Raw genomic sequence first — 12,034 nt, 5'->3', positions numbered from 1 at the left:
GTCATGATGCTGCCACCACCGTGCTTCATGGGGGGATGGTGTGTTTGTGATGATGTTCAGTGTTTGGTTGAGTTTGACAAGTTCTGCCGTTTAGGTTGTCGTTGACGCGACATGAACAAAGTCCTCTGTGCCGTTAGGATGTAAACGGCTTTAGAGTTTAATGAAGACGACATTCTTATCTCTTAGCAACAAACATGTGAATTAGACTTTAGCACGCCGGCTTACTGTATGTGGAAGTCAGAGGTGGCTGTGGAGTTAATTTAAACAAGTGTCTGGACTCGTACGATAAGCTGATACCTCGACTCTCCTGCTCGGCTTCTCCTTCAGCATCCAGGCTGCTGATTCTATAAAACAGATGCTACAGATAAACGTTTGCTTAGAAACCATCCAGCGTTGTTTCTAAATGCACAGTTCCTGGTGTGGAACTCGTTCTGCTCTCGTGTTATTTTTAGCGCAGGCCTTTCCGTTTTTCTCTTATTTTATTATTTTATTTCCACTCCCATTGTGCTCCATGGTGCTGATAAATCACGCTGTGCTGCGTTCTTGAGGGCAGCCGGAGCAGGAGAATCACCATTGAGGGGCATGAAGGCTGTTTGTTTGCCCTGGTGCTCGGCGTGAGGTCCTTCCAGCTCCGGGATGTGCAGCCTGAAGCCTGTCAGTTTGTATTTACACAAACCCAGACCGGCGCCTCCATTTTGCCTCGCGACCAAAGCGTGTCCGGGTCTGAGCGGGAGCGCGGCGGCTGCTTTCTGCGCCGGTGGTCCTCCATTATTCCCCAACACGTTAATGCACGGCGCTGCTCCATAATGCATGGCAGCGGCGGCACAATGGGAAGCATTTAGTCTGAGGACAACGACAAACACGAGCCATCAGCCCAGCTCCTCACTGTTGGGTTTATCTTGATTTGGTTAAATTCAACAGTCACAGTGTTTGGAGCTTTATGTACAAGCACATTTTCCAAACATTTCCAGGATGAAAACATCTTTTTGACTTTTATATTAGCGGTAGCTGCACCATCACGCTACACACTGTAAAAAATAATATAAAATAATGTTATAAAAGTATGAGAATCTGGCAAAAAACTAAAAATAACAACAAATATCTTTAGAATATTGGTGTTTTTATCTTATTTTTATCTTACTGTTTTAACAAAACAGTTCAGTGTTATGGTCACACATTGTAAAATAAAAAATATACACTTTCTAAAATGTAAGATATTTTTTTATGCAGTAAATGTGTCAATTAATACTTTATTTCTGTGATTTTACTCGATATTATCTGTAATTTAACATGACAAAAAAGTGATCTGCTATTTTTCAATCCTAAATATATCTAATTTTTCTTTCAAATAAAAAAATGCATCCGTAAAAATTAATTATTAGTTGATTTAAATACAGTAAAAATTGAATTTTACAGTCAAACATTGTAAAACAACAAATAATCATTTTTTAAAAAATGATTTTTTTATGTTACGTTATTTGCAATTTTGTTTTTTTAACATTCAACATGTAAATTAATAGTTTTCTCTGATTTTATTAGAAATAATTAACAAAATAGGAGAAAACAGTGAAGTATTTTCAATCCATAATATTTTTAAAAGACAAGTATCTATACAACGGTGTTTTTTGTGGCTGTAAGTTCAGTAAAAATACTTTAACTTTACAGTTAAACGTAAAACAACAGATGGTCATTTCTAAATTTACACCTTTGGATCTTTTTCTTGTTTTTTGTGTCTGTTTTGCGTTTTTGCTGCTAAAGCTTCATTTTTTACAGTGTACAGGTGAACACATCAGCTCCTGTGTTCGGTTCCGTCCTCGGTTGGTTATTTTGGGTCATTTGAAGTCGTTTTATTTTGCTAATTGAGCGGTTTCCCTCACTCAGAACTCGGCCCGGTAAATAATTAAGCAGCAAAGTGCAGCTTCGAGCTAACAGGAAGTGGCAGCTGGAGTCCTGCGTGTGAGCAGTAAGTCAGAGCTGCAGCTCGCTGAGTTTAGTTCGGCTGTCGTCGGCTCTGAAGTCTGTACATCAGCCCGAGTATCAGCCTAACGGTCGTCTGAAGGCTGTGTTCAGTGTTTACTGCCCCAGAAAAGGAAATGAAGGTCCAGATTCAGATCCGGTTCTGTCGCTGCAGAGGTCATCTGGACTGTCGAGGCTAAAACATTAAAAGAACGGTGGAAAACTTTAATGTTAGAACAAAGAAAAACATTTAAAAATAACTTTTAAAAATGTGTTTGAAGCTGATTTAAATACAGTAAAACATTGTAAGTTTACAGTCACACATGTAAAAGAAGAGATTTCTATTTGTAAAGCACTAATATTTAATGTGGACATTATTTATAGTTTTGTCCTGTTGGAATGTGTTATCTGGATTTTAAAACAATCTCTCGAATAACAATATAAAATTGATTTATCATTTAAAATTTTATATAATACACATATTTTTTCTTTCAAATTACTGTAAAATAATATTTTTGGCTGATATAAATACAGCCAAAAATATTTTAATTTTACAGTCAAACACTGGACGAGAATTTAATACAGATTTCTGATGTGGATTTGCAGTTTTGGCCTTTTTCTTTGATGAATTAATTCTCTTTTCAGTGATTTTGTTATCACTTAATTAAAACAAACACCAAAAAAGTCTATAAAATCACAGTAAATTATTACAGAAATACAGTTAGACTCAATAATGCTACTAACAGCCTTATAATTGTGTGAAAAATGTTTTTTATTAAGAATAAATTGAATTTATGAGATAAAGTCCAAAACATTTATGCAACAGTAAATATCTGAAGTTTTATCTTTTCCCTCCTAGACTTTAAATATTAGTCGTGAAAAATACCAGCATTAAAAATAAACTTTACAAACGTTGGTTATTTGGTGTTTTGCTTCCTGAACCTCTACAGATGAGACCAGACATGTTTCACTGTTTAATCAGGTATATTAATCTGATATATTTATGTCTGATTTAGTGGAGAAACATCTCTAAAGCTGCAAAATGTGAAGTTCAGTGTCTGAGGAGAGGAAGCGAACAGCCTGAGATGTTTCTAACGACATCCTGGACGACATAAAGTGAGTTACATAAGAACCGCTGCAGCCATTTAGCTCCAGGAAATGTATTGAGAAACAGCTATTGTGGCTCCGCAGCTTTATCTGCACAGCACCAGCTTTAAATACCAGCGTCTAGAAGCTGGTATAAAGGAGGCTGTACAATGAGAGCAGCCGGAGGGAGCTCCAGTGATTGGGTTCAGCAGCAGACTGATGTTCAGGAGGGTTTTATGAACCTCTGCAGGCCGGAGGGTCAGGAGCTGCTCTTCATCGCCGCTAACGCTCCTTTCAGAGGGTTGATGCCGACGTGTGGAGGGACTCTGCTGCTCTCTGGCCTTTTCAAACATTTGGTTTTATTTTTAGAGCATCTCGTCCAGCAGCAACATCAGGAACACACACAGAGCTGTAACGTAGAGATCAGATACACAGAAACCCAGCGTTAGCTTCACGGTTAGCAATGGCTAACCGGCTACGTCTCTACTCGCTGTGGGTTCGTTTGTCTCTGCAGTATGAAGTCTTCTATGGAAACAGAGCAACCATGAAGAAGGAGAGAGAATCAGTCTGATCCAGCTATAAAGACAAAAAGTAGAATTTCTTCTGGATTTCATTAACGAATAAGCGCCGCTGCTGTGGCTCACCTGGTTGAGCTGGCGACCCATGTGCGGGGCTCTGGTCCCCAATGCAGCAGCCATGGGTTCCAATCCCGCTCATGGCCCTTTGCTGCAAGTCCTTCCTCATTCTTCTCCCCCACTTTCCTGTCTCTCTCTTCACTGTCCTATATAATAAAGGCACAAAAGGCCAAAAAAATAAAAATTAAAAAACTGGAATCAACAACCATGACTAGAAGGAGAGAGCTCAGGAATCTAAAATGAGCCAAAAACGATTTAAACCTGTCCAAAGTTACAGAGGATTTTCAAAAATACCCCAAATTTACTGTAATGTAACCCAGAAACTGTCCAAATTTTCCCAGAAAATTGTCCGAAATGACTGATTTTGGACTTTTTTGACTCTTGAGTCCCAAAGTTTTTACCAAATTTGGAAAAATTGGAGGCATGTTATAGATATTTAACTATTTATGGTCTCGACAACCTTGAGAAAGATGTTCCACCATCATCTGTAGAGAGATGTTCCACCATCAGATGTAGAAAGATGTTCCACCATCAGTTGGATGTATCTCCAACAACTGGCTCCTCTGTTCACTGGTTCTGATCCATGCTGCATTTATTTATTGATCCAGTAGGTTGGAGTTTCATCTCGAGTCTAAAATTGTCCAAAACGATTAGAAACTTAGAAACCCAAAGTATACAAACCCACATAACTTCTCTGTCACATGACATTTTCCAAACTGACTCAAAAGTTGCCCAAAGTAACTCAAGCTGTCCCAGATTAATTTAAACTTCTTTAAAAGACTTGATTTTAGCTAAAATTACACATTTCGAGCCAGGTTGGTCACATTTTTTTTTGGGTCATTTTGGGTCATTTTGAGTCCCACTGGAGTTTAAGTCTAAAATGACTCGACACTTGTCCAAACTGACTCAGAAATTCTCCAAAATCACTCAACATTGGTTTAAAATGACCGTTTTCTTGTCACTCTGGAGAATTTTGAGTCTCTGGTCATCTCCTTCCTGCTCAGTAGAAACACTTCCTGCAGTTCAGCCTGAAAAGTTTTTGGGTTTCTGGTTCCTTCAGTTGATCAGAGACGCCCAGATGTTCTGGTTTGTCGCAGGATCTGGTGCGAGCGGTTTAGTTTTTACAGTTTATTAAAAAATGAAGTGATTTTGATGAAACGTCCTGATTCTGACGGAACCACGTGATGTGTTCAAGGTCTGCTGGATTTCTGTTTCCACAGTTTGAATAGTGTAACTCTGGCAGTTTTGTCTCTGGGCTTCAGGCCTGTTGTTGGGTTCAGAGAGTTAATATGAAGAGCAGCATTTTGTTCATTTTGTTTTCCTGTAACCAAGTTCTGGACAAAGGTGAGAAAGCAGAGTGTATATCTATTGCTTAGAATGCTTGTTTTGCATTTCCTCTGCATTTATAATGAAGTTCATGAACAGGGCACTTCTTAAAAAGGCATGATGAAATGCTCACCTGCCTCTAAAGGAAGAGGATATTAATCAAGGCCATGAAGCACAGTAAGGGCATTTCAGACTTAACCTTTAGACAAACGGAGACTCTACATGGTGTAGATGCTACTTTATTTATTGATTTATCCATTTGGTGCATTTCACTTTCCTCTCAGTGTAAGTTTGTCCAGAACTATTTTAAACTTGTCCAAGGAAAAAAAAAACAACTCAAAATATGTCCAAAGCAACATAAAATTGTCCAAACTGACCCAAGAATTGTCCAAAATAACTGGAAAACAGTCCAAAGTTACTCAAACTGTGTTCAGAATGACAATTATGAGTCATTGTGTAGAAGTCTGTCGTCATTTTGAACTCATTTTGAATCTTTTTCAACAAAATTTGAGTTGTTTTGAGTCCCACAGGTGCTGAGAGGTTTTAACACATATGAAAAATATTCAACTATTTCCATGTTTAAAGCCTCCAGAAACCTCAAATCTAGAAAGATGTTCCACCATCATCTGTAGAAAGATGTTCCACCATCATCTGTAGAAAGATGTTCCACCATCATCTGTAGAAAGATGTTCCACCATCATCTGTAGAAAGATGTTCCACCATCATCTGTAGAAAGATGTTCCACCATCATCTGTAGAAAGATGTTCCACCATGCTGGATGTATCTCCACCAACTGGCTCCTCTGTTCTCTGGTTCTGATCCATGCTGCATTTATTTATTTATTGATCAAGTTAATTTTTTTTTTCTTTTCAAAAGTGTCCAAAATAATTTCAAACATGTTTAAAGTGACAAATTTTTTTTTCAAAAATTCACTCAAAACTGTCCAGAATGACTCAAATGTTCTTAAATTATTGTCTAAAAGTACTTCAACTGAGTCAAATTGACTCAAAATTGGTTCAAAATGACAACATTTGAGTAATTATGGACTGTTTTATGTTGTGGACAGTTTTATGTTGTTTTGGACAGTTTTGTGTTGTTTTGGACAGTTTTATGTTGTTGTGGACAGTTTTATGTTGTTGTAGATACAGTTTTATGTTGTTTTGGAAAGTTTTATGTTATTGTGGACCGTTTTATGTTGTTGTGGACCGTCTTCCTCTCCGCTCTGAGGACACACTGCCTGCAGTTCAGCATTAATCTGTCAGATCAGTCTAAACTCAGCCACTGTGTTGTTTTTGTTGTAAAGCGACCGACTGGGAACGACTCCATCGGGCCTCCGGTGGCCGGTGGGAGCTGTGGGAGTATTTTGCTGCTCTGGTGAATCCCCTTCGGAGTCGTGATCGGGGGGATCCGATGTTTTGTTCTGGAAGCCCGTTGACGCTTCATTAATCCGTGTCTTCTCTCTGCAGGATGGACGAAGTTCGCCCGGCTCACCAGGGCGCTCACCAACAACCGCAACACGCTGCAGCAGCTGGCGCCCATCGGCAAGCACGAAGTCAGCCACAAGCAGTCCAGGCTGGCCGAGGTGAGAGAACAAAAACACCGACGCAGCACAAAGATGCTCTGCTCAGACTTTAAAGCGCAGGTAGCCATGGCAACAGGTTCTCCTGCTTCACACTTGGTTTGGTTTCTGCTGGCGATCCAACATCCCCCAAATATTCATCATCATCAACACATATTTAAACATTGGTGATTTATAACGGCATTAACTCTATTTTTTTGGCCACTTGGGGGCAGCAGCAACACGACGCAAACACAAGGATAGATTTAAAACTTCAACACGACTTTAATTAAACTTTATTTCAATGTGATGAAATTGTCGCAACAAATGCGGTTATGAAAACGTCGGTTACCATTAAATATCTGTGTAATATCATGTTTAGTTTGTTTTTTTCACAGAATCTGGTGCAGCTGATTTTTGGGGGGGGCATTTTTTAAAATAAAAGACGAGCTTAGATTTATTTATTTTTTTCTTTGGTGTGCGCAAAAGAATAATGTTTGGACTCGGCAGCAAAAAGTTTGCATCAATTTCCAATGAAATGATGTCCAAACAACAAACGACACCGAGCTGAGAGAGTTAGCTGTCCTCTACAATCAGATGTGTTTTAATCACTTAATGACTAGCAGCATAAAAACGAGTGTTTAAGTTGATTAGAAATAAAAAAATAAGTTGTTCAAAGTAGTATGTTTTTTAATGTTAATTAAAAGGATTTAAAACATTTTCTCATGTACTTAGCAGCGTCAGGTTTGGTGCAGAGCAGCTCGTCTACAGTCACTTTTCCAATAAGAACATCTGCCTTAAATCATGTGTAGATAAAGTCCAGATGTCCAAATAAATATAATATATAAAAACACCACAACTGAACTTTTAGTCTTTTGGGTGATTCTGCAGATCTGAAGATCTCAGTTTTGCTCTTAAGGATCAGTCCAACCCTTCAAATTAAACCCGCTCCGAGGAAAACACCCTCAACTTGCAGTGAAGTCTATTTCCGACACCAGCTGGGAGTTAATTCCTCCGCAGGACCTTCAATGCACGCTGACTGCAAACATGCAGCTCTTTGCATTACTTCTGCACAGATAAAGCTTCGTATGAAACATTAACCACCGCGTTCGGAGCACTTCCTGAGCGCCGAGTCAAAGAAACCGCTCGCTTGCATTAACAGCTCGGAGCCACGCCTTCGGTCCGTCCGTCCTCGCACGCTAGCTTCAAGCCGCCAGACGCAGCGAGCGGCGGATTCGTCGTCGCTGCCGCCGCTGCGGGTTGCGGGTCGTCATTAATATTTCATGCGGCTCGCGGAGACGCAGTCGGGGAGGTTCGGCACTCTGAATGATTGTGACTGCTGCTGGAAATTTAGAAAATGGATTTCTGGCAGGAGAGAGAGGACGGAGTTCAGCCACCTGTTTTATTCATGACGGCCCAAGTGTGTTGGCTTTAATCACGGTTTGTTTGGGCTTCGTTCCTGCTCCGAGCACGAGAAGAGGTGTGGCTTCAGGTTTAAAGGTGTCAGAGAGGAGAAGAATGAAAGAAAGAGAGGAGCATTAAGGAAAGTAGGTGGAATAAAGGACCATGCAGGAGAAGGAGGGCAGGAGGGAAGGACAGGAGGAGACGATGGAAAACCTCCAACCTTCTGTTATTCTGAGGCTCATCCAGCTCAGTTGATCCTTCCAAAAATATAACATGTTTCTGGAGAAACTCGTGATCTTAACAAACTTAAACAATTATTTCTCGGCATATTAAAAAAAACCCTACATCTTATGTGAATTATGTCAGTTTTCCAGCTTTTTTGCCGTAGTTGCAGTTTTGCAGGGCAGTTCGACGGATTTTAAACGTTGTTGCCGTTGCTCTGTAGCGTTAAGTTGAAGTCTCAGCTTTACCTGCCCTCGTTCTGGCTCAGCCGTAAAGTCTCTGGACTCCTGTTTGGAAGGTTGAGGGTTCAAGTCCACCAGGATTCCACTGCTGGTTCCTTCAGCGAAGCTTTTAACCCTACCGGCTGCTTCTGTGCGCTGACATGTGAAAAGACGCCATTTTGTTGTGAATTAACAATAAAGTTGAATCTTAAATCTCAGTGTAACTCTTGTAATGTGACTTCAACAACTTCTGTGTCATCATACCTGATATGACTGTCCCAGTTGAAGTCTTCTTCTTGTGCAGCGCTGCTCTGCTCCCAGTGCTCTTGTAACGCTCCTGTAACGCTTCCTTGAAGTCCCAGTATGTAAACATGCCAAACGCTGTGTGCAGTAGTCGCTGAGTATCTTAAACTGCGTCATATGGCAACCTTTCAACTTTCTTTTTGGGAAACCAGAAGAAGTCGCAGGGAGAAAAAAAATCTAGCAATTAGAGTCAGATGAAAGGAACAGTTGTGGTGTTGAAGAAACGAATGTACGTAGACTTGTGAAGACCACGTGTAGACATGACAGACGTGAGCTGAGAGGCTGATGAAGAAGGAAGTTCTTCCTCTAGAAGCAGAACCTTAAAGTGCCACTGAAGTCTGATCACATGGACAAAGAAAAGGCCTTCTGGAGGAAAGTTCTGTGGTCAGATGGAACAAACACTGAGCAGAAACATGTCTGGAGGAGAGAAGGTGAGGCCTTTAACCCCAAGAACACCAAACCTACCATCAAGCATGGAGGTGGCAGCATCATGCCCTGGGGCATTCTTCAGGAAAACCTGATACCATCATCAGAAGGTTGATCTTGGACACAGTTGGATGTTCCAACCAGACAATGAGCCCAAACACACATCAAAGTGGTGAAGAAATGGTTCCATCAGGCTGGAATGAAGGTTCTAGACTGGTCTCCCCAAAGTCCTGACTGAAACCATCCAGAACCTGTGTACTGATGAAGAAACAAGTCTGAGTCAGAAAGACGACAAGTTTAGTTGAACTGCAGCGATTCTGTCCAGAGGAGTCAAAGATGAACCAGAAGCTAGTGGACAGAACCAGAAGAACCCAACTGAGATGAAAATGGACATGTAACCAGATATTAACATTTGTGTATGTTTGACTCAACAGATTTGATTGTATCTCCAGAAGACCTTTAATAAAATAAACAAATTGGAAACTAAAGATTGCCAAGACACACATGGTTTTTCCAAGTGGATGGAAACTTCCAACCAAGTCCAACCATAAAAGGGCACTAGAACATATCCTACAACCAGAAGCTGGTGGGCGGAAACCAGAAGAACTGAACTGAGGTGAAAATAGCCAATCAAATGTTAGTGTTTCTGTACGTATAGTTTGGATTCAGCAGGTTTCTTCATATTTCCAGAAGACCTTTAACAAATCTATGAAAGAACCAAAATGCATAATTGTTTCTTTTTTTTTAATTGTTCCATCACAGAAAATTCAGAGTTATAGGAGTCATTGGAAACTCAAAACTGCCCTGATGTACATGGTCGTCATAAACGGATGTAAACTTTGGTTCGTGACTGTCTGTCGTGCCACACTGCAGGTCATTTGTGCTGAATGTTATCTGGACGTCCTCAAGACTCCTCAGGACGTTCCCGTCGCACTCCGCTTGGACAGTTCGGCCCTGAGGGACGGGCTCACATTGCACCAACAAACGCATGTTGAGCAAAACAGCGAGAATCCTCTGGTCGCCGTGATGGTCTCTCTCATGAAGGTTGAATCATCCAGCTGCAGAATGTTATGTTTGCTCTCGCCAGCGATAACAGAAACATCTGTAACGCCGGTCCTGATGCTGATCCCATGTTGTCACATGGCGTCCTGACCCGTGACGCTTCCTGCTCGCATACGTGGCACATGTGACCGCGTTGTTGCGCCATTAACATCCATCAGCGTCAAATAATTGCTGCTTGTGGCATCGACATCAAAGGACACCTTGTTTTGAATCTGAGCAGCTTCGACGAAAGTGTACGTTTGGACGCCTGGGGAATGAAGACGGCTTCTTCAGTCTGTTTATGAGGGAGCGTAAGGTGTGTAGGGGGGAAACAGGAAATGAAAGAAATGAACCTAAAGGGAGAAAAAGCAGCAGGAAGTACAGAAGTCAGATATTATTTTCTGTCAGAGAGTTGCATAATGTTCTTAACATGCGCAACAGATACTACGGCTGTTTCTCGTCTACGTTTGTGAGAAGGCTCGTTATTGCGCCTCACGATGCCGCTGGGCTAATTGGCAGACTTAATTCCTGACCAGAGGCCGTCTGATTGGCAGCTCTGACGAACTGGATGATAACACGGAGCTGCTTTGTTGTAAAACTCGCCGCTGATCCGCTGATCTGCCGCTTCGCTTTGTTGTTCAACATCAGACCGAATCCCACTGTGAGGACAAGCGAGGCTAACGGAGGAGAGAAGCGGGCCTTCGTGATGATTTAACAGCATTTGAAGTGGTACTGACAGGACCAGTGATATCTCAGTTGCGTGGTTGTTGTTGTAAAAACCCTCTTGATGTACTTGTTGCAGAAGTGAAAGAATTACCAGTATGGAGGAGAGGTAGAGGTACAGCAGCAGCTTTAGAAGTGCTTCTAGTGGCAGCAATAAGCAAGGTAGTGGTATCATCATTACAGGTATAGAACTGCAAGTAGTACAAATGATAATAGGTGTAGTAGTCGGAGTAGTGCCAGAACTGAAATGCAGTTTTTGGTAGCGGTAGTACAAGTGTAGAGGCGCTATAGCGTTAGCACAAATGCTAGTAGATGCTATAGTATAGGTACCAGACAAATGAAGAAGTGTTAGTATTGGAAGTCAAGGGATATGTAGTAGCAACATTAGAATTAATTGAAGTAATAGTACACAAGTGTTGAAGTGTAAAGAGTAATGATTGGGAAGAAAAGAAACTAGCGAAACGTGAAGGGAGCCCTTGTCCTTGTGGCATTTATGTGTTTGGAGAGAAATCCCAAAAAACAGGACAATGAGGAGGTCGTGGCTCGGAAAGAGAAGCCAACCCGGGATGCCAGTTTTGTAAAGGGAGCTAGTGTCATGCTGATCAGGACGTCATTTCATACTGCGTTTCCATTGGTTGGTTAGTTGACGTAGGTTGCATTCAGCAGTCTTTGTTTGCAAGACCATGACAACGGCCGTCCTTGAACCTGTCTCACAGCATGACATAGGATGATTCTCTCATGATTGTGCAATTTTCGGTCTTCCAAGATGAAAGATAACAGTTTGGAGCGGGTTTTACAAAATTCAGACAGTGTTCTACTGGAGCTTTACAACAAGGTTCAACCTATAGAACATTTATTAACAGCTTGAATGTGGAAGTGCATTTTTTCCTGAATGCACTGCAGAGCTGTTAGGATTTCAATCATATACATTGATATATTTACTATACTTGAAGTGTATATTATCAAGAAAGTGGTACCGCTTTGGGACCAGATATCGGCTTACACTAAATATTAAATGACAGATTGGATCGGGGCAAAAATATCTGATTGGGATGTCCCTAGTAGTAACCTAACTCTAACCCATCTGTAGAAAGATGTTCCACCATCATCAGTAGAAAGATGTTCCACCATCA

General features: G+C 41.0%; 1 protein-coding gene across 1 annotated transcript in view; it reads left to right on the top strand.

The window, feature by feature from the left end:
* kcnh5b (potassium voltage-gated channel, subfamily H (eag-related), member 5b) overlaps positions 1-12,034 on the top strand; it is a 143,226-nt gene that overhangs the window by 22,733 nt on the left and 108,459 nt on the right. The window contains exons 5-6 of the mRNA XM_008283422.1: positions 4,286-4,288; positions 6,470-6,585. Of these exons, the coding sequence (XP_008281644.1) occupies positions 4,286-4,288; positions 6,470-6,585 (119 nt within the window). The remainder of the gene's footprint in view (positions 1-4,285; positions 4,289-6,469; positions 6,586-12,034) is intronic.

The sequence above is a fragment of the Stegastes partitus genome, unplaced genomic scaffold (genome assembly GCF_000690725.1).
Source record: "Stegastes partitus isolate 25-593 unplaced genomic scaffold, Stegastes_partitus-1.0.2 Scaffold310, whole genome shotgun sequence".
In the NCBI taxonomy this organism is placed as follows: domain Eukaryota; kingdom Metazoa; phylum Chordata; class Actinopteri; family Pomacentridae; genus Stegastes; species Stegastes partitus.
The sequence above is the reverse complement of the archived record's forward strand: the minus strand, read 5'-3'. Positions and strand labels throughout refer to the sequence as shown.